Below are 23,341 nucleotides of genomic sequence, written 5' to 3'. Positions count from 1 at the left end.
CTGCTTGGACTAGTTGCCTCTTCGCCTGCCTTGGGAAAAATCTGTCCCGGTGCTCCGGGAGATATTCATTGCCACTTTAAATCATATAACAGCATGCAAAGCAAAAATATGTGGCGTGGAGGGGAAGAATAAATAAAAATAAACCAGTGGTCTCTTAATGAGCTGACTGTACTTTGCATCAAGGGGAAGAATAATACTAAGGAGGGGGAAGAGTGAGAAGCTGTATATTTATGTGTGTTAAAAATAATATATAATTGGTTTCCCGCCCCCCCCCCATCATATTGCAGCTGTTGCCTAGGCATAAAGAGCAGAGCGAGAGGTGGGATATATATATGAATATGTATATGTGTGTGTATATATATATTCCTCCTTGCACAGATAACCTCTCTCTTAAAGGGAGAGAGAGAGATTTTTCCAAAAGTTATTATTGGGAAATAGCAAAGCGGCTGGTATTCTCAGCGAACCGAAGTCTGCAGAATTGCTCCGCCCTTCTCAGCTTGTTGGAAGGGGTGTTAAATTCTTGAGCATCGGGAATGGGAGCAGAGGCTTCGCGCTCTCCTTTCCTCCTCTCTCCCCCAGTATCACTACTGACCCCGCCTCGTTTTCTAGTGAGATGCGGTGCAGACACTAAGCCTTAAAGCTCAGGAACGTGCCCCCCGAGAACAAGACGGACTAGTCACCTAGGTCATAAGGACTGCTAGAAGCGTTTTCTCCTTCTCCTCCTCCTCGTTCGCCCCCCGCCTCGCCTGCCTTCCACTCTTCTCTGCATTACCTGGACGCTGAGCATCGCTCGCTCTCTGTGCGTGGGGGGGGGGTGCAGCTCCATCAGAACCTCGAGTGATCCATCTCGGGATGACGCGACAGGGATCCCAACTCCTCGCTTAAAGGCAGCTTCGTTTAGGAGGCAAGCGGTGGGCTCCGGAAGGGCTTTCCCGCACCCACATCTTCTTCCTATTTATTTTTATTTCCACCATCTCCAGCTGGCTGAGTAGGAAACTGGACGAAGGTACGGTGGCACTTCTCCCTCCCTCCCTCCCCCGCCAAAAAAGCACCCAAGCTAGGAACGGCGCGGTTGGTGGGGTGGTTTAGCGGCGCGTATTTCTTAGTGGTATGGAGGACGGGGGTGGATCTGTGCCTGTGATTCTTTTGCTTCTCCCTCCCCGCCAAACTAGGTATTCGTCTTTTTTCGTGTATTAAGGGATAGAGAGAGGTGTCTGGTGTGGGGGAGTGGAGTTATTATTATTATTATTATTATTATTATTATTATTAGGAGTATAAGAAGTATATTCGGTTGCGTGGACGAGGTCTCTGGGTCTTGAGGTTTCTCTGGACTTTATGCAAAAGAGGATTACTCAAAGCGCAGAGGGAGAGTGCGTGAAACTCTCCTGCGGTTGGACTGAGGGACCTAGAGCCGCGGGCTGCCGTCTAGGTGGACCTGCTGATAAGCGGCTTTTGTGTGTGAGAGAGAGAGTGTGCAGGGGGGTGGCAGTGTGTGTGCACGACCTCCAGCGGCGTGTGGCTCGCCGTGCGCCCTTCTCTCCAGGCCGTGCGGTCGTGAGAACGCGCGATCCTCCCGTGCAACGTGTGAATATATATTTTTGCCGGTGTAACCTTGGGGGGGGGGGTATGTGTGCGCGCGCGTGCGCCAATGTCTCCTCGCCACCCCTCCACGGTTCGTGTCCCTGCATTAGCTCGGCGTATATGTGAGAGTTTTGCATGGAGGACTGTCGGTCCTGTTTCTGTGCGTACGCGTATCTTCTCTTGCACTGGGGCTGTATCCTGTGGCTCGCGCGCATCTTAAGCGCATCTCTGGGCTGCGTCTCTCAAGTGCGTTTTGGACGCCGGGCGCTTGTGTGTGTGCGCGCGCGCGCGCACGCCTTTGCGCACCTTCTGCTCTCCCTGCCTGCTGGTGTGTGTGTGTGTGTGTGTGTGTTTAGCGGGTTCCTTTCCTGATCCGTGTGTTTGTGTGTGTGTGCGCGCGCGTGTGCGTGTGCGCGCTCGTGCGATTCTTTCTCTGTGTGCCCTGCGTTGTGTCGCATGGAGAGCTAGCGCTGAGTACGGGGCTCCGTAGCCTGCTTGGGTCTCCTTTGTGTGTGTGTGTGTGTGTGTGTTTTGGGGTGGGGAGAGAAGAGAAGAGAAAGCAAGCACACACACACACACACACAAGTCCCCATCACGTAGAGAGACAACCCCAGAAACTGCATAGCAGAGAAGGGGAAAGACAGAGGAACCAGAAGCCGCGTTTGGGTAGCTTGAGCCGGCTAAGCAAGGTAAGGATGGGGGGGGGGGGGGTTGAGAGAAAAGGGGTAGGCTTTTGCCCAAGATAAGAAAAGCGCGCGGGGGATGGAGATTGCATGCATTTCAGCAATGGGGGGAGTTGTGTGCAGAGGGACGGTTTCTCCTTTGCAAATGGATCTTTCGCTTGCAGTTCTCTGTCTCACCCCCTCCCTATTTCCTCTGGAGATCCACGTGAAAGGGGTTTGTTTGGTGAGAAAGAGAGAACTGATTTTGGGAGCGACGGGGTGGGGGCGCTTGACACTGTCTTCCACCCACCCGTTTCCCCGCCGGCCCTCCGCTCCGATATATCTATCTATCTATCTCCCGGGCGGGCCGCGAGGGTATGAAAGAGAGGAGGAGGTGGAAAGAGAGACCCTCTTCCGAGTGCCCCGAGGGAGCTGCCTGCACGCCGGAGGCAGGCGATCCGGGAGCGGCAAGGCTGCGGCAAAGCATTGCGGTGGAGCACCCCCCGCACCGCACCGCTGCCGCCGTCCCTAGGGAGAAACCGGGCAGGGAGCCCGCCAGCTTCGGATGGGGGGGGGGGGGAGGCGGAAGGCAGCCCAGCTGTGGGTTCTTCCTCCTCAAGTCATAGCCTCCCTCTTCCATCTCATAGCAGTCAGCTTCTCCGTTCCACGATCCTGCCCCAGAGGCCTCATTCAGTGCCATGGGAAGGGTCCTTCTACAACTTGTTCAGACCTACGTCCATCATTCATCTCCCCCACGCCACCACTTTCTCTTCCAAAGAATCCCAACGCTCCCTCAGCCTCTCCCACGCTGCCCAGTCCTCGCTGTATCCGTCTCCCCCAAAAGATCCGAGCCTGCATGTTCCTCCCTCTTCCATCCTGCCTTTTCTACTCTTCTTTCTGATTCTCTTACCCCCGCTTCCGTCTGCCACACTCTACCCCTATTCATCCCTGATTCCCACCCTCCTCTCCATTTTTCTTCCCTTCTGGTCTCCCATGACCTCCACCTTCTCTCCAGGCTCAGTTTTTCCTTACTCACTTTCCTTACACACTCCTGTCCTGGTCTAATCACACATATACTTTCCTTTCTTCCCCACCGGACACAGATTTCTGCATCCTTTTCATCCTTCAAATTCTCCTTGGCCTTCCCTTCTTCCCCCATTTCTTCTCCTTCGTTCTTTTTCTAACACCGCCCGCCCCAAGTTCCATTCTGTGATCTTCATTGTTCTCCAAGACAACTCCTGGACTTCCTTAGCAACCCATTTTATTTTATTTTATTTTATTGCAACTCATTTTTCTTCTCTTCTCTCCCTCTCCCTCTCTCTCTATCTCTCCTTTATAAAGAAGGCAACCCAAATGTTTAAATGTCACAAATGCGGTTCAGCAACTTCTTCCCCCAGGAGGTCAGGCAGGGTCCTGTGTTGAAATAAAACTTGAATGCATAGCTGCTGCCAGATTAGGCCATAGATGTGTGTGTGTTTGTGTATGTGTAAGATTCATGGAATCCACCTCCTGTGAGAATGCAGAGGTTTGGGGCAAATTATATAAGGTTCTGCATGATAAAAGTTGCTGGACAGTTTGGATGGATTTCAGCCTAGTGAATTATGACTTTGGTTTCCACTGCCGATTAAGGTGCCCTTTTGGGATGCTGGATGCTCGCGCGCACACACATACACACACCGATAATAAGCACTGTTAATTTGTAAATGTAGAGAGCTGTAGCCTCTGGGTTATGGGGGGGAGTAGTTAATGTTCCTGAGTTGCATTTTTTTTTGGGGGGGGATTTTTAGCATAAATCTAAAAAAAGAACAGGAGGCACATATCAATGGCTGGCACAGAACTCAGAATCAATAGGGGGACAGCATGCATTTGCAATGAGCATTGTGTAAGAGCAGATGACCATCTTCTCTTCCCTAGATTCATTCCTTGCTCACTCCCGCTTGCATCTTTGCCTTTCTGTGCTAGATGGTCTCTCCCGCGCCCCACACACTGCCTCTCTTTCTCCTGCCTTTCGAATGGATTATGCATTGCTTCCAAATACGTGATCCAAATCCTTCTGACTATGTGCAAAATGACCGGCATTGGAATGCTAAGCATACATTACAATGGAAATGCAGTTTAGCGGGGGCTCATTCTGTTTTGGTATTCACGCCGTACACAAGACAGAGTAATGCACTGTATCCATGTATTGTGTGTATTTGAAAAAGAGAGGCTGAAGCTATGGATGGATAGACACTGATCAGAGTTATAATTTCAAATGCAAGGTACATCTGTGCCCTTTTTTGAATTGCCGCAATACATTTTATGTTGTCCTTGTACTGTACCTATTCTTGTTCAGCAACAGTAGCTCAATGTGTGCTGTTCACCTATTTACTATTAGTACTAATTTTTATTTTTTATTCCTGGAATTATTACTACTGAAACATATTCTATCTTTGTCCTCCTTCTTTTGTAGATTATCTGTCTTTGTTCAGGAGCAGTAGGCTTGATTGCTGATCCTAAAACAAAACAAAAAAGATGCTTCTGTGGTTCTTTCTGGTGTTGTCCAGCCCAGCTTCTTCTACGGATCCAGAGACTGACTCATCTGTGGAAATTTGCAATGTTTGCTCCTGTGTGTCGGTGGAGAATGTACTTTATGTCAACTGCGAAAAGGTTGCAGTCTACAGACCAAACCAGCTGAAACCACCTTGGTCTAATTTCTATCACCTCAATTTTCAGAACAACCTCCTCCTCCTCCTGTATCCAAATACATTTCTTAACTTTACTCATGCTGTGTCCCTGCAGCTGGGTAACAATAAATTACAGAACATTGAGGGAGGAGCTTTCTTAGGTCTCAGTGCATTAAAGCAGTTGCACTTGAACAACAACGAATTAAAGATCCTCCGAGCTGACACCTTCCTTGGCATCGAGAACTTGGAGTATCTCCAAGCTGACTACAATTTAATCAAATATATTGAAAGAGGAGCCTTCAATAAGCTTCACAAGCTGAAAGTCCTCATCCTTAATGACAATCTGATTGCCTTCCTTCCTGATAATATTTTCCGTTTTGCTTCTCTAACCCACCTAGATATACGTGGGAATAGAATACAGAAGCTGCCGTACATTGGAGTTCTGGAGCACATTGGCCGCATCGTCGAGCTGCAGCTGGAGGACAACCCATGGAATTGTACTTGTGATCTGTTGCCTTTGAAGGCATGGCTGGAGAACATGCCCTATAACATCTACATCGGCGAAGCCATCTGCGAGACTCCCAGCGATTTGTATGGGAGGCTTTTGAAAGAAACCAACAAGCAAGAGCTGTGCTCCATGGGAACAGGGAGTGATTTTGATGTGCGCATCCTGCCTCCATCACAGCTTGAACCTGGTTACAGCACACCTAATGGCCATGCAACACAAACATCCATGCACAGATTGGTAACCAAGCCTCCCAAGACGACAAACCCTTCCAAGATCTCAGGGATAGTCGCTGGGAAATCACTCTCCAACCGTAATCTCAGTCAAATAATAAATTTCCAGACCAGAGTGCCACCTCTGACACCTTGCCCACACCCCTGCACTTGCAAAACACATCCTTCAGATTTGGGATTAAGTGTCAACTGTCAAGAAAGAAATATTCAGTCACTGGCTGAGCTTACTCCCAAGCCGCTGAATGCTAAGAAACTCCATGTCAATGGCAATTATATTAAGGATGTGGATACTTCTGATTTTGCAGAGTTTGAAGGGCTGGATTTACTCCACCTGGGCAGCAATAGGATCATGACCATTAAAGGGGAGGTTTTCCGCAACCTTACAAACTTGCGGAGATTGTATCTAAATGGCAATCAGATTGAGAGGCTGAGTCCCGAAATGTTTGCTGGCCTCCACAATCTCCAGTACCTGTATTTGGAATACAATGTCATCAAGGAAATTTTAGCAGGCACTTTTGACCTCATGCCAAACTTGCAGCTTCTCTACCTGAACAACAACCTGCTACGGAGTCTGCCAGCCTACATTTTTTCTGGGGCTCCCCTTGCTCGGTTGAACTTGAGAAACAACCATTTCATGTACCTGCCTGTAAGTGGTGTGCTCGATCATCTGAAATCCCTGACACAGATTGATCTGGAAGGGAATCCGTGGGACTGCACTTGTGATTTGGTTGCTTTGAAGCTGTGGCTGGAGAAGCTCAATGACGGCATCGTGGTGAAGGAACTGAGATGTGAGACGCCCGTGCAGTTTGCTAACATGGAGCTGAAGACACTAAAAAATGAAATCCTGTGCCCCAAACTTCTGAAGTCTGCTGTTTTCACTAGTCCTGCACCCTCTGTCACATTTACAACACCATTGAGCCCCATTCGTAGTCCTCCAGGTGGTCCTGTTCCATTGTCTATCCTCATCTTAAGCATATTGGTAGTGCTCATTTTGACTGTCTTTGTAGCTTTCTGTCTTCTCGTCTTTGTCCTCCGTCGCAACAAGAAACCGTCAGTGAAGCACGAAGGTCTGGGGAATCCAGAATGCAGCTCCATGCAACTTCAGCTTCGGAAGCATGATCACATGTCAAACAAGAAGGACACTCTGGGGGCAGAGGCCTTCATCCCCCAAACCATTGAGCAGATGAGCAAAAGCCATGCCTGTGGCTTAACGGAAACAGAAACAGGCTTCATGTTTGCCGAGCCATCGGGGCAGAAGGTCATCCTGCGAAACAACAGCGAGAAGGATAAAGATTTATTGCACATGGATAGCAGGAAAAGACTTAGCACAATTGACGAACTCGATGAGTTATTCCCAGGACGGGATTCCAATGTCTTTATTCAAAATTTTCTTGAAAGTAAAAAAGAATACAACAGTATAGGGGTCAGTGGCTTTGAAATACGGTATCCAGAGAAACAGCAAGACAGAAAAAACAAGAAATCTTTAATAGGGGGTAATCACAGCAAAATAGTCGTTGAGCAAAGAAAGAGTGAATATTTTGAGCTGAAAGCGAAACTGCAGAGCTCACCAGACTACTTGCAAGTCCTTGAAGAACAAACAGCACTGAATAAAATGTAGGTCATGCAATCTTATATCCTGCAGAGGACCTGTATTTAATGATGCAAGTGCCTTTTGTTGACTTTTAATTTCCATATAGATATTCAACCAGTAGGCATAGAGGCAGGTGATCTTATGGGTGTGTGATAAAACTTGCTCCAAACAGATATTATTTCATGAAACTCTTGCGCTGTGGAATCCTGTAGGGGTTTACTGCAAAACTCTATTGCCAAAGTGTTGCTTTATACACGTATTACACTGAATTTAACCTCAAGAGGCATATATGTTTTGTACCCTAGTTGCAAAACTCTTCATCACTTTGTGATTTGTTAAAGCAAACGCAAAAGTGAACAGGAACGAAACTGGTACCGCTGTTAGTGTACTCAGCTGAGTCATCAATCTGCACATGGATTAAAAAGTTGGTGGAGGAACTGGAAATAACCATTCCCTATGGTGTGTGATGTTGTAAGCAGCACTGTTTTAGAGAATACCTGAAAAAAAGTTTTTACAAAACAAAAAACTTTTAAAAAGCATGCAAAAGAAAGAACAGTCGATAGTATGTGTAAAATTGGTTACCTTTATGGCCTGCATCTTGAAACCGCTGGATTTATAATGTTAAATTGTGCAGAGATCTTTGTTTAAACTATACCATGCATTGCATCCCTACAAATCAATTTGACCATCTGACGCATACCACAAATTGGCATAAGATGGAACCAACTCAACCCAAGCTGATGAACAAAACAAAAATGGTGGTGTACACAATTGGAAGAAAATACTTGATGTGGGACTACTCTGTGGCTTCTCAACCCCTGTTAACCCATTCTCAGTGAAGTGAGACTCCTTTCAAACCCCTAGAGGTTATCCAAAATTTTCAAAAAGATTGCTTGCTGTGTGAGCGTTTCAGAAATTATTTTTGTAATATAATTCATATTTATGAAATACTTTGTATACTAAATAGGAAAAAAATTATGTACTCCTCAATATGTATTTAAATATGCCTGATTTGTTTTCCTGGTCACAAAGGTGCATTAATCATTCAGTATAATTTAAAAAAAGAACAATATACCAAACAGAAACTGTTGATGAAATGTATAGATTTATTTGAAAGTCAATGTGATCAGGTCTAAGACGAATAATAATAATAATGATAATAAAATTATGTTCTGTACTACGCTTGTGAAATTAGCAGGTGATCTTACTTAAGATTTGTTCCAAGAGAATTGTACAGTTAGGTAGATTTGCTCTAAACCTTTTGATATATCATATGCTTCTGGTTGCTGCTAGTGGTTTTGAAAAACCTGGGCTCCATTAGGTTTTCATTTTGTTCTTAAGTCTACTCAGATTGGGTGTTGGGGAACTTTAGCCCTGCAGATGTTGCTGAACCATGACTCCCATCATCCCTGGCCATTGACCATGTATACAATATGAAGATTTGCAGGCAGATGGGGAAGTTGTGGCCCTCCAGATGTTGTTGGACTTACTCTCATCATCCCTAACCATTTACCAAACCGACAGGGATGATGAAAACATCTGGAATCAAACAAAGGAGGGCCATGACTTCCCCATCCCTATTGTAAAGTGTGTAATGTTGATTGTAGTTTGTCAGGTGTTGGTTCCAGCCTGAAGCTGGAAAAAAACAACCAGTGATGGTTTACAAACACCTGACAACCATACATGTAAATCATGTGCACATTGGTCAAATAATCCTATGAACTGTAGTTGTTCACAGTGCTGGGCTCTGTGAGGGGTAAACTACAGTCCCCAAGATTCCTGGGTGGGGGTGGGGGTGCTTTAAATGTACAGTGGGTATGCGCAGCAATTTCCCAGGGACAGTGCTACTCTGTTTTCCAGTTCCCGAGAATCACTTGGCATGTCTGTGTTCCTATTTTATGTCGTTTGGTGGTGCTTTCTTAAACCTTTAGTTAGTGTCAGTTGCTAGATATGTTCAGGGTTCTGCAACCTATCCTGGTCTCTAACAAGTAAAGTTCTGTAAGCGGAAAGGGGATACTTTTTGCCTCTAGTGCACATTCATGTATGTGAGTGTGTGCATCATCAAACACTGCACAATGCAGCTACCAAGGTATCTTTTGAACTGTTGATAACCCAGTTTAGGACAGGCTTTTAGCATGCACTTAATGCAAAGGACAATTGGTTTTCAAATCAGTGGGGCATAAGCAGACAGAGATGGGATGGAGCAACTGTGGCCATGCAGTGTTGTTGGTCTCTAGCTCCCATCATCTCTGGCCATTGGCCATGCTGTCGTAAAATAATATCCCAAAGGCACCACTATGCTGGCTACCTATGGTCTAGGAGGATTGCTGAAACACACTGAGCCCATTATTTAGCTAGCCACTGTTTGCAAAATGAAAAAGAAAGTCGGGTTAGATGAGGGACTGGGAACTTGTTACCCTCCAGATGTTGCTGGACTACCAATCCTATCACCCTTGAGAACTGATCATGCTGCCTGGACTGGAGTTGATGGGAGATGAAGTCCAACATCATCCTTTGAGACACAATTTGCTCAACCCCGAAGTCAAGCAATTGGTGAAGACCAATGTGCAGTTTTTGTGTTTGTGTTGGGGCAGTTCTTAGGTACTAATCTTTTCTCCTTGGAATTGTTGAAGGATATGCAGTTTCCTGTGCATCCCATGTGGGTCACATTCCACTTGGTAGGCCACCATTTGTGCAGGCTGAGTTTTAAGATATCACTAACTTAGCAGAATTGGTGATATGCAGTGGGTTTTAATGATAATTTTGTAACACACAGGGCCTTCTCCACCATTAAGCAGAGAGACAGACACATCCAGCAGTAGATACTGGGGATCAGTGGCTGCAGAGCCCGTTCTCGCTAATACATCTGAGCCATGGGCATCCTTCTAAAACACTGTCCTGTTTTTGATTCTTGCTTATTGCTGTCCTCAACTGTCCTGACTGTCTCACCTGTTTGCTTTCTCCCAACCTGTCATGGGCAAAGGCCCTTGAATGGAGCAAGCAAGAGGAAAGACCATGTAGTCTATCACACATTGTACATGTACATGCACTACTCTGCTCATGCAATGTATGCTGCTATTGCCACCAGCTTGCAGAATTAGTTTGATAGTGCAGCATGCAGGTGCCAGGTGGAGCAGTGAATGACTGACAGTGAAGTATTGGAGGAAAGAGCTGTGTATGTTTCAGGCAGTTTGGACTACAGTGTTAAGCTAGCTTTCAGCTTTCGTGTTGTTTTGGTCAACATTTAACTCAGGCTTCCTCAACCTCGGCCCTCCAGATGTTTTTGGCCCACAACTCCCATGATCCCTAGCTAGCAGGACCGGTGGTCAGGGATGCTGGGAACTGCTGTCTCAAAACATCTGGAGGGCTGAGGTTGAGGAAGCCTGATTTAACTGCTCATCTGCTCAGCTTCTGTATGTGGAATGGGTTGTTATCTGGGCCTTTGCATTGAGCAACCAAATGTAGTTGGTCAGCTTCACTCAGGTTCCTTAGTAGGCTTCTCATGGCGTGGGCTCCATCCCATCAGCTGTGTTCCTTAAGAATGAACGACACTTTAATTCTATGCCTAAAGCCACATAGCAGGCATGAAATGTGCCACCAGAGTATAGTTGAAGTCCACAGTCTACAAGTTTAAAGTAGTGTCACACTTTTGGTCAGATATGTTTCAGCTCAATCTATTCCTGAACCTGCTTTCAGTCCCTGTGATGTCTCAGGCCTAGTTGAGGTAGTCAAATTTGAATCATATTTTGGACGGATGAGGCAGAAGAGATAATGCAAATTTTCCTCTGTGCTTAATTATTTTTCCTCTGTGCTTAATTTGTATTAGCATAACAGACTGAGCAAAGAGCTGTATAAATGTTAAAAGATGTTTTTGATAGCCAGTAAACAGGTATTGGTGTGTCTACAGACGAGAGACTGTCTTGCATTGTAGCACATACCATCTTTTTAACGCATCTCTTGAATTTCTTCTGGTGTCACATTATGGTGTGGAGAGTGCAGGTTAGAAGGATGCATTTTGATGCAAGGAAGGTCCTATCTTTGGAGAAAAGGTTTGAGCAGATGGCTCATTGATGACTGGGTTGTCACAAACAGTAGATGGAATGACAATAAACCTGTGACTGGACTATATGCCTTCAAAATGCAGGTGGCAGCCCACAAAGACAGAACCTTAGAATTCCAGGATGAAGGCTTTGCTAGATCCTTTTCTCCTGGCATCTCATCAACTATATGCAGCAATTTTGATTTTAAAAGTGTATGTGAAGGAGCAGCCCATCAAACAAGTGGTACCCTCCAGACACAGCATTAAAACTCCATCAGCTGTTTGTGGGGATTAGGTCTACACAGAGCTATTTTCTGGTGATTAGGTGAAAAAGAGAAGACAAAGTAGATGATCTGTATCTTGAATATGTGTTTGTGGGTTTCCTGGACCTCCCTACCACCACATCTTAATGAAACTGGCCTTGATTTTTGCTTTAGCAGAGCTCTCCACAGCCTGGATCCCTCCAGATGTTTTAAGACTCTTTCACCCCTGAGCATTAGCCATGATGGATGGAACTGGTGAGTGTTGCAATTGCAAAATGTCCACAGGGCACCAGGTTGCGGAAAGATGGGAAAGTCATCAACAGTTGAGTGATCCAGAGGAATCAAATGATTAAAGGTGAATGTGAAACAGTACATAGATAGTACTGCTTCATATTCTCTGTGATCCTTCACACAGATGGGCCCATGGAGGAAGCAACAGATGAGCTGGTGCACCCACATTGAAAGGCATTTTCCATCCTCCTCACTTGCATACATATCTCTAAAGAAATGTCAGGGGTCAGTCCACATTTCTCTGAGCTCCTAGATTGCTTCTCCATATGACTAAAGTCCACCAGGCTGTTCTGCATCAGGGGTTGGCTCCAGTGGTTGGGCATCACTAGGCAATTGACAAGGCCCACACCCTTATAGGATGCCCTCTGCTGACCCACCCCCCAAACCCCCTCTTTTTCATGCTGTTTCTGCTCCTTGGTTTCCATTTGCATCTCTGAGCATAAAGTAAGAACGAGGAAGAGATGGAACAGGAACACCTTGCTCCCCCCCCCCAGGTGAGGTCTAGAGGGAGAGGGCAAGCAAATGGAGAGTGAAGGCATTGGGGCAGTGGAGATTAGGGCAATTGTCACAGGTTTCCAAATCCTGGAGCAAGCAATGTTCCTCTCTTCAGGGAGAATTTTAGAGTATATAATCCTAACCCCTATCAATGGACTGCTTTATGCATGAACACATTATCTGTTACTTTATTGTTTGCTACTTGGTGGATTTTGCAATTGTAGGGGTATGGACATTTTGTGCAAGTTGATCTGATAATGCTTTGTATGCAAAGGATCTTAGACTCCCCAACATCTCCAGGTAGGGTTTCTGAATGAAACCCTGGAGAACCATTGCAAGTCAGTGTTGAGAATACTGAGCTAGGCGGACTAATTAGTTTGATTTGGAATAAGGCAGCATTTGAGGTTCTGACTGATCTGGTGGCCCATTCACACATGAAAATCATCACTTGATGTTGTGGACATCAAGAAATCGGCATGTGTATATAAAGCAGGACTGAATCCCACTTGATAAATGCATGAGTTTCACTGTACACTTTTTGAACAATAGATGGTACAAATGAAAGTTTTTCAGATTAGTTTCTGAGACAGAATTTATATTTTGTCTTCATTTTGATTTATCCATATGAGTAGGGGAGATGATGCTGCTGCTGCTGCTGATGATGATGATGATAATTTATTATTCATACCCCACCCATCTGACTGGGCTTCTTGGCCCACTCTTGGCGGCTTCCAACAAAATATTAAAATACAGTAATCCATCAAACATTAAAAGCTTCCCTAAACAGGCCTGCCTTCATATATCTTCTAAAAGTCTAGTAGTTGTTGTTCCCTTTGACATCTGGTGGGAGGGCGTTCCACAAGGCAGGTGCCACTACCGAGAAGGCCCTCTGCCTGGTTTCCTGTAACTTGGGTTCTCGCAGTGAGGGAACCGCCAGAAGGCCCTCGGAGCTGGACCTCAGTGTCTGGATAGAACGATGGGGGTGGAGATGTTCCTTCGGATATACTGGACTGAGGCCGTTTAGGGCTTTAAAGGTCAGCACGTCATATGCTCTAAAGTCTAATGTTGAAATGTACCACAGCCATGTACATAGCAAAATATAATTATTAGAAAAAATATATGTTGTATAAGAAATGGAAAAAGAATAGATCCCCTTTGATGTGCATGAAAGAGATTATATCTCAAATGAATAGATCTAAACAAGTAAATCAATCCCAACAGAAAATCCATTGTAGGTTGAAGAAAAACCTATAGCCACCAACAGTTTAAATGAATTTCAATGGATTTCGGCTCAGGCTTTGTAGATGTTCATCCAGCATAGTGTCTTGTTGTATCTGTTGCTCATGGAATCATTCCTCATGGAATATTCAGGTAGTGCAGAATGCAGTGGCTAGGCTGCTTGTGGTGTCAACCTACAGCCAGCATATACCTTACTTATGGGATTTGCATTTGCTGCCAGTTTGCTGCCAGGCCTAGTTCAAGATGTTGGCATGTACAGCTCAAGACCATGTTATGTGAGAGACCACCTTATTCCTCAGATACCTAGTAGGGTCACTGCAGCCTGCAGAAGAACGTCTGCAAGTTCCAAAGATATCAGAAGCCCTTTCCACAATAACTTGGAGCAAGGCTTCCAGTATGGCTGCTCCTGTTCTGTGGAACAACATTGCTGTCGAGATACAACAGTCAAAACAAAATTTTAAAAATTCCTTCCAGTAGCACCTTAGAGGCCAACTAAGTTTGTTATTGGTATGAGCTTTCGTGTGCATGCACACTTCTTCAGATACACTGAAACAGAAGTGAAACAGGTGCCCACTCCCAGCACTTTTGGAGGAGAAAACTAAATACAGTGGTACCTCAGGGTACAGATGCTTCAGGTTACAGATGCTTCAGGTTACAGACTCCACTAACCGAGAAATAGTACCTCAGGTTAAGAACTTTGCTTCAGGATGAGAACAGAAATCGCATGGTGGTGGCGCGGAGGTGGCAGTGGGAGGCCCCATTAGCTAAAGTGGTACCTCAGGTTAAGAACAGTTTCAGGTTAAGAACGGACCTCCAGAATGAATTAAGTTCTTAACCCGAGGTACCCCTGTATACCCAGCATTCAGAGATATGGCATTTGATATAATTTGTTTGAATTTGTCTCATGAACTTAACCCTCCAGCCCCATATAGGGTTATAACTCTTTTTGCTAGCCAGCTGTTAAGAAATGTAAAAGAGGCCAAAATGTGGGGGCTTGACTTCCTTTATATCACTTGCTTTGGCAGGGGAAGGTTGGGAAATTTTGAAATTTTGTTGGTACAAATCAAAACTGAATTAGGAACCTTCCTTTTCCGTGTAAACAACTACCTTCCCTTTGCTAATAGTCTGCCATCAAGATTTGGTCAGATTTAACATCCCCACAGCAGCAGATCAGTCATAAATTCCCAACACAGCATTTATATTTCTTTGTGGGGATTTTAAAGCCTGAACTGAGGCAACTGCTGAGGGTCTCTTGCTACTTTTAGGCTTAGACTTTGAATATATTTTCCTGACCTCTCATTATTCTTTGGACAATAAATATAATGTACAGGGCCTGAAATGGCTGGAATTTGTATTCTAGTGTAATGTATTTATGTTTCATGGGAGTCTTGTAGACATATCTAGGGGTCAGTATACTAACATACAACACCCCATATAGTTTGGGACCAGGTAACCTGAGAGGCCACCTTGCTCCTTATATGCTCAGAAGGTCTCTGTGTTCTTCCAGGGAGACTCTCCTTGAAGGCACTAAAATATCAGAAGCTGTCTCCACAGCAACTCAGGCAAAGACTTTCAGTGTGGCTGCCTCTGTTTTGTGGAACGGCATCCCTGTTGAGATATGACAGGCTTTGACTATTTGAAGTTTCTGGAAACAATTGAAGACATTTTTGTTTCAACATTTTTCCACCTGAAGGAGGAAGTGAGGGGGATGAAGATCTCTGCCTCGAGAGTTTATTTGTATTGTTTTAATGTTATTTTTAGTTTTTATTATGTGGTGGTTAATCAACTAGAGACCTAGGTGACCTTATTACAGTGATAGCTAGATAGCTAGATAGATCGAATTGCAATAGAAAATAAACCTTTAATCCAATTCATGAATTTCAAACAGAAAATATGCCAGTGAAGGCTAAATTTGTTGTGGCTATGTCAGCTTTTTCTCTATGATCAACTGCTAATTTCCGAGTTTTCAGATATTGCTGGAAATATATGTTTCTGGGATGGTCCTGGGCAGAAAGCCAGCATTAAGAAGAGTCTTGCTGCAGAAGAGCAGCAAGTCCGTGCTAGTCCAGCATGCTGCTTCTCAAAGTAGCCAAGTTAGAAAATCCTCGGGTGGGCTTGAAGGCAGAAGCTCTCCTTTTGCTATCTGCCCCCAATTTTTGATACTTAGGATAAATGCTGTGTCTGAAGAGGGAGGTTTAATTTAGCTGTCATGTCTAATAGCCTTTGATAGGCTTGTTATCTTGTGAATCCATCCAGTCCTTCTGAAACAGAGAAGGGAAACCTGCTGTGCTTCTTCAGATGTTTCTGGATTCAAACTCCCAGTAATCCAAGCAGACAGCATGACCAATGGTTAGAGATAATGGGAGTCTACCATGATTTAGTACCATTTTGGTTTAGGTTCAGGTTTCAAAAGCGAATCAGCTTTTGTCATCCTGAAGGATGAAATTTGTATGGGAAGAGACCAGGGGTGAGTGACCATGTTACTTTTTCTCAACCTCACAATTGCTTTTGATACCCTTAGTCATGGTATACCTCTGGACAGCCTCTCTCGGGTGGATTTTGGAGGCACTCTTTTGCAGTGGCTCCAATCCTGCCTATGGGGTTGGGTCCAGAGGGCAGCATTATTGAGTGTGTACCTCTTGGCCCAATGACATTTGTGTCATGGGGTATAACAGGATGAGATGTAACATTTATATGAAGCCACTGGGAGTGGTCATTAGGAGTTTGGGGACAAGGTATAACAAGTATGCTGATTACACAGAGCTCTTATTTCCCCATTACATCAGAGTGAGATTAGACCATGCAGCATCTGGGCTGGTGCCTAGATGCAGAGGACTGCTTGATGATGGCCAGCAAATAAAAATAACATAGCTTGGCTAGAGGGAAACACTGTGAATGAGTGGTTCTCATGTTGGGGGATAGGTTAGTTGCCTTTTCTGGACAGGGTTGCACTCTGATTGAAAGAGCAAGTATGCAATCTGTGTCTACTACTGCATCTGACTTTGCTCCTTGTGGCTTGGACTGCCTTCAGCTGGTGAGCCAGCTGTGACTGTTGCCGGTGGTTCATGCACTGGCGATCTCAAGACAGAGTGCTATAATGCAGAAAAAACTCTTAAGTGCTGGCTGCCATCAACATATAACACCTGTGTTGAGGGACTGCTCTGGCTGCCAGCACACTACCAAGCTCTAAACAACCTGGGATCAGTATATTTTTTAAAGATCACCTTATTCTGAACAGCTTTTGCATAGTGCCACTGAGGCATGTCTGATCATGCCCGGCAGCCCCTGGCTGTCCTGAACAAGAAATGGTCTGCTTAGTGCAGTGACACTGGTGTTATGGAACTCTTTACCTGATGGAACCAAGCTGGGGCTGTCGGTAATGAGTTTTACACATGAAGTTGAGATTGGGTTATTTTGGCAAGGCTTTTTATGAAAACAGATTTACTGTTTTTATAATCTGCTTGGCAGATGACCATTCAGTACTTCTGTTTCTTTGGTGTATTTTTGCTGTGATGTTGCTTGCTGTGTTCTTTTTCATTTTCGCTGAGATCTTGCACGTTGCATAAATATATATTTTATATGAGCTTACAGAATAGAAATACAATCCTCTTTTTTCCTCCTCCTCTTCCTCCTTCTCCTCCACATCTGGTGGGCCCAGTGGCGTAGCGTGGGTTGTCAGCACCCGGGGCAAGGCAAGTAATTTGCGCCCCCTAACCCGTGGATTTGCGCCCCCTAACCCGTGGATTTGTGCCCCCTAACCCTAACCCCCAGATGTTGCGCCCGGTGCGGCCGGCCCCCCTGCACCCCCCACGCTACGCCACTGGGTGGGCCACAAGTTCCCCATCCTTCTTTTGCTGTTGATAGCATCTGTTTATTTTACTAACTATATTCATAGGCCGTTAGACATCTAAAAATCTTTAAGTGGTGTACAAATGGATATAAGGCATGCAATGGCTGCCAGCAAATTAAATCAGCTTAGAATACAGTTCAAACTTTGCTGTGATCAGATACAGTAAAATGCATGACCAACAGCTGCTCTAGGAAAGATTGGGCAAAGGGAACATGGTATTTAGCATGCACCAAGTGTTAAAGCCTAGTAGCAACCACTATATCATGGGGCAGTGAATTCCATAAGTGTTGTGTTGTGTTAAATACTTCCATTTAAAATCCATGCTCAGGCAATGCCTTTATTAGGACTAATCAAAATGTTGCAAAATAGCAAGCAAAACATTGCAAAATAGTGAGAATATGTTGAAGGACCGTAGCTCTGGGGCAAAGGGCCTGCTTTGCATGCAGAGAGTCCCCAATTCAAGCCCCGATGGGACTAGCAGGGAATGTCCCATTTGAAATCTCAGTGAGTCACTGCCCATCAGAGTAGACAATACTGAGCTTAGATGGACCAGTGATCTGAGTCACTGAGATACCTATGTTCCTGCTAAGCAAATGTTAAGGATAATATGGGGAAAGAATGCTGGTTTGAAACCCAAACCAAAAAGTCTGAATTGAGTCAATGTCCCAAGGTGGAGTGTAGGAGAAAATGGCAGGTTTAGGGTGCAACTCTGTGGGTCCCTGAGAGGGCATCTCAGCATACATTGGATGTTGTAGACCTCTCCTGAAGGCCCCCCCCCCTGCCCCTTAGTGGGTTGTGGCTTTTTTCTTTCTTTCTTTCGTTCTTGGTTCAGTGATGTTGTCTGCTTTTATTTTGTGTATGTTCTATTTGTGTTGGGGTGTGTATAGGTGTTCTACCTGGGTGCTTCTTGGCGGGGGCGGGGGGAGATTTGAGCATTTACTGTTTTTCTTCTGTGAAATGAGTATTTGCTGGTGCCAACCACATATTTTTTCAGATATCCAGTTGAGCCCCTGGACCCCCAAAAGGTTGAGGATCCCATCACTAAAGTATTCCTTTGGAGAGACTATGACAATCAAAACGAGCTCAACATTGTATTGCAGGCACTGGATAATTGCTAATTTCAACATCTTCTTTGCAATTAGGTTATCTGATTCATCTGAATTAATTGCTGACAAAACAAATTTCTGAACATTCTGGTTGTTTCTGTGGTGTTTTGATACCCTTCTGTTTCCCTGGCTGCTGCTGCTGCTACTTCCTGACATTATTTTTCTTCACCTTTACTGCCGTTGGCCTCATTAGCCTTCACTGTGCCTTCATTTGCCCTCAGTTTCATCAACAGGGCAATCCTAGATGTCTACTGAGAAATAAACTCCATTGAGCTCAAGGCAGCATACTGACAGGTGAGTGAACATAGGAAAGAAACATAAATCTGATCAGCTATGACATCCTCTGTGATGGGATTTTTCTCAAAATCCAAGAAGTCTTGGGTTTCTTTTTTAACTGTTGACATTCACTAGTGAGAACAGGGTTGGGGAATGTTTTTTTCAATCCAAGGGCCACAACCCTTTCTGAGATACCTTCTTGGGGGTACATTCCAGTTCTGGGTAGGTCCAGAGGCAGAAGTGGATGGAGCAACAAATGTATATTTTACCTGTGTACAACAGACTAGTTTTCTACGCCTACCCACACACCCATCTCTTCTTGTTGGCATCTGTTGGTCACAAAAGAAAATGGAGTGCATCTCCAGGGGTGAAGTCCAACTACGGTGTTACCAACACTAAATTGACCTCATCAGACTGAAAGCTGCCCAGATGGACATGACCCTTGTCTCTGCCTCGCTGATGTGGTCCAAAGGAAAGCAGAGCAATACATCTGGCACCAGCTTGGCTTGATGGCAGGAATTGCCAGAAGGAAGCATACAATGTGCCATCCAACTGTCTTAGGGACTCTGGATTTGTGTAGGGTTTACTCCTTAGCATTTTCTTCTCCTGAAGATATCCCACAAGGCAGCAGAGGTTTAGGATCAGAGTTTTCTTTCTCCCAAATGGTCTATCTTCCCAGGTTGACAAGGTCCACCTGCTCCTGACTTCCCTCTACAGCACATGCAAAATCTGCCTTCTTGACCATTAGACCCACTATTGGTCTCATCCACTCAATCCACTGAAACCTGTCACACTCAAATATTTCACAAATCCACCAGGCAAGCAAAAGGTGTTATCAGAGTTTGAGGACACATTCCAGAAAGGCAAAAAACACTCAATGGGAGTTCAAAGCAAGGTACTATGAGAGGTTTGGCATGAGGAAAGTCCTAAGGACTAGCAAGAGAGGCTTGTAGGGCTAGATTTGGCTTCAGGCCTTAAATTTCCCCAACCCTAAGCTGGAACATTAGCAGTCCTAAGTGAACATCTAACACTAGCATCACTGTCTGTAGCAAAAAAAATCATGAGCTGGAAATACCACTGCAGCTCTGCCAAAGCTGGGGAAAGTGTTTTTATCTTTTTGTTTTAATGAGATATGTATTGAACATGGTCTGAATGCCAAGCTGCTGCTGCTTTTCTTTTTTTACAAAGCTGAGCAGTTAAATATTGATCTGTGCAGCAACAACAAAATCATTCCAGAAAAGAATGTAATGCAGATATTCTAATATTTATTGCCCTACATGCAGAGAGCAATAAATATGAATGACCAAATAATTTGAGGTAGAGCATTCAATATGCTGTTCTACTGTACTTACTGTTCAGCTCCTGGAGAAGGGATGGAATAATCTCTTTGTGCTGGTGTCTCTTGGTGTCTTTTTTCTCCCAGTCTTAAATTCACCCAATCTCCACATCAGCTTGCAAAATCTGCATGCAAAGCTGTATGGTTGTTTTTTTAATGCAACCTCCCCCCCCCCAATTTTTTGTGATCAGTTTCCCCTAATGGAATGCATTTTGTATGCTTATTCTTCCTGGTACTTGCATTTCCAGGCACACTTTCTCCTAACACATGCCTTTCTGCACAAATTTATGGTTGGAAAAATGTTGATTTCAAAGGACAGCTGTTTCAGAGCAAATTAGGCAGGCTTACAAAGCAAACAAATATCTCTCCCAGCTTTATCAGGAGCTCAAATTGGTTACCCTAGTCCAGGCACAGGCAAACTCGGCCCTCCAGATGTTTTGAGACAATTCCCATCATCCCTGACCACTGGTCCTATTAGCTAGGGATGACGGGAGTTGTAGTCCCGAAACATCTGGAGGGCCAAATTTGCCTATGCCTGCTCTAATCTTTCTACTGATGGTGCTAGCAGTGGAAGTAGTGACTTGGGGAAGCGGGGTCCCAGGTCCTCTTTGTTATGCTTAAATTCTGATTCAAATTTCTTCACATATTTTAGTATCTCAAATTTCTTGCTTATTTAAGAATCTTATGTTGAAGATAAAACATAGCTGCACTGCCCAGTCCAGGCAATTCTCAGTACTTGACAGCCTGAATTCCAAGTGTTCTCATTTATTGTTTGATGCAATGGTTTTATGCCTTGTGAATTCAAGACGAGGGAACCAGCATACGGCTCAGCAAAGGTCTTTAATGTCCCTTGACTTGGCATTGCTTATCTAGTCTCTTTCGCATTCAGACCTGTATGAGCAGGCACCACAGGTGTATAAACACTTCTTACTGGGTAGATAAGCAAAACACAGGGCTCCCTGACAGATTTTGCAGATAACTCAATGGAAAAAACCTGCATGAAGCCTATCTCCCTGCTCCTTGGCAGAACGGCAAGAATTCTGCAAGCCCATCATAGCATGATACCCTTTGTTATTGAACAGCAAACACAAGGTTTCAAGGGATTAGTTTTTTTGAAGTCGATTCTACCCAATAATAATTGGGCGAAAAAGAGGAAAGGAGGGGAATATGCTTACATGTTTAGACAACTCAGAGTTCAAATGTATTTCCCCATATTTAAACCTAAAACATACACTAGGCTATTGTACATTTTTGGGTGGAAGGAAAGTGCTTTTAGAAATTTGCTAGGTCACAAGCAAAGACCAAATAATATCTATAGAACCCCACTGTTCCTACAGAAATCTCCCTTCCTACAGCCTGATATCAGGATGCCATAAAACATAATGCAGTATGTTTTAACACTGATTATAAGCCATTTGAGAAAGAATAAAATTAAAAATTGGCCCATAAATTGAAGTAAGCAATAAAACAAAATGGCATTAGTCCTCCAGACGCTTGAATAAATGTTTGCTATTATTGCATGACTAATTCTCCAGTTTTAACAGGGGACCTTCTTCCCACAAGCAGCAGCCCTCCCTGCTCCAGCCAAATGGCAAACCAAATAGGACCAGCAGCAGCAGAATGAAGGATCCTTCGGCAACAGCTTATGTTTGCAGATGTTTGTTACTAAAGCACCAGAACAAAATAACATTGTGGCAATTTTATGTACCCCCTGCCCCCAGACTGATTTTCTGCAGTGCTTTATACCAATGGGTACATTGGTGCCTCGCAAGACGAAATTAATTCGTTCCGCGAGTTTTTTCATCTAGTGAATTTTTCGTCTTGTGAAGCACGGTGTCGGGAAAGTTTTGGAAAAGCTTCAAAAATCCCCAAAGTCTTCAAAAACCTCAAAAAAGGCTACCACACTGTGTTCTATGAGTTGCTCCTCGAAGTCAAGTCGCAACTGTATTAACGGTGTTAAGAAAAAGGAAACAAACTTGCAAGACATTTCCATCTTGCGAAGCAAGCCCATAGGGAAAATTGTCTTGCAAAGCAGCTCAAAAAATGCAAAACCCTTTTGTCTAGCGAGTTTTTCGTCTTGCGAGGCATTCGTCTTGCGGGGCACCACTGTACATTGAAGTAGAGGGGAAATGAAGACAGAAATGAACGGAAGGAACGGAAGCCTGAGCTGAATTGTGAATAGGGCACTCTGGACAACACTGGGAAATCATCATTAAACTCTTCTTCATACGGCACATATTCCATAGTAATGGCCAGTACCTTGTATAGCTTTAAAATTATAGACAAATACATGGTGACTATACTCTGCCTCTATGGCTGGAGGCAGTAATGCTAGAAATTGCAGTAGTGTGGTTGCAGAAACTGCCGGTTGCTAGAAATTGCAAGGGTGGTCAGCAGGAGGGGAGGGTTTAAATCCTACTTGTAAGTTTCTCACAGAAAGCTGGTTGGCCATGGTGAGAAAAGGATGATGGATTAGATGAGTCACTGTCCTGACCAAGCAAGCTTTTCTTGTGTTTTATCATCATCATCATCATCATCATCATGCAACAGAGGAATTTGGAGTCCTCTGCTTTGGAAGCAAGAATGGATAATTCAGAGCTCCAAAATCCAGGTAGCATTTCAGATAAGAATTTAAGAAGTATCCCTAGGAATACTTGAGGAATTAGATCTTCATGAATTCTGATATGAACTCACCTAATCTGTACCCCCTAGATTAATGTGTGGTTAGGAAGATAATTACCCTTCAGATTTTTCCTTTTTCCATGCACTTCTTTGCTAAATAAAATGAAATGAAATTCCATGTCCCATCACCACTGGGAAAGCTCTGTCACAAGGAATCATACATGTGATCTCTATCAAGGAAGACATTTGGGTGAAAAACATTCTCAGTACCCCCACACCCACCCAACAGAAAGGCACTAAAAGGAGATGGCATGGATATTAGGTTGGGTCTGCTTTTCTTTTCCTTAGATTAAAAACTCCTGCCAAGCATAATCAAGTCCTTAAGCATACCCAGACTGCCCATTGAACGGTAGTCAGAACTGTGTATATTTTTTGAGCCTTCAAGCAAACCTTTCTCTTTCAGCTTCAGGGAAGGGCTGTAGTTCAGTGGTGGAACATTTGATTTGCAGCCAGAATGTCCCACGTGCAATCCTTGCCACCTCCTAGTAGAGCTGCAAGAGACCCCAATCTGAAACCCTGGAGAGCT

At 44.4% G+C, this 23,341-nt stretch overlaps 1 protein-coding gene across 4 annotated transcripts; it reads left to right on the top strand.

The window, feature by feature from the left end:
• The first annotated feature begins 524 nt into the window (after window positions 1-524).
• On the top strand, window positions 525-21,887 carry SLITRK4 (SLIT and NTRK like family member 4). 4 transcript variants are annotated; one of them, XM_083486374.1, is made up of 2 exons: window positions 525-1,006; window positions 4,696-8,820. In XM_083486374.1, the coding sequence occupies exon 2, from the start codon at window positions 4,758-4,760 to the stop codon at window positions 7,263-7,265; it is 2,508 nt and encodes an 835-aa protein (XP_083342500.1). In that variant the 5' UTR covers window positions 525-1,006; window positions 4,696-4,757; the 3' UTR covers window positions 7,266-8,820. The 4 variants fall into 4 exon arrangements, 3 of the variants coding, with proteins under 3 accessions (XP_083342500.1, XP_083342501.1, XP_083342499.1); XR_014521734.1 differs by lacking the exon at window positions 4,696-8,820 and adding an exon at window positions 18,410-21,887 and having other exon boundaries at window positions 924-1,006; XM_083486375.1 differs by lacking the exon at window positions 525-1,006 and adding an exon at window positions 1,053-1,172.
• The last annotated feature ends 1,454 nt before the right edge of the window (window positions 21,888-23,341 follow it).

Source organism: Podarcis liolepis (genome assembly GCF_965112155.1).
Source record: "Podarcis liolepis genome assembly, chromosome: Z".
NCBI lineage: Eukaryota > Metazoa > Chordata > Lepidosauria > Squamata > Lacertidae > Podarcis > Podarcis liolepis.
The sequence above is the reverse complement of the archived record's forward strand: the minus strand, read 5'-3'. Positions and strand labels throughout refer to the sequence as shown.

What these genes read in the sequence shown, in the direction of transcription:
- SLITRK4 (XM_083486374.1), top strand. Translation starts at nt 4,758, where the DNA reads ATGCTTCTGTGGTTCTTTCTGGTGTTGTCCAGCCCAGCTTCTTCTACG.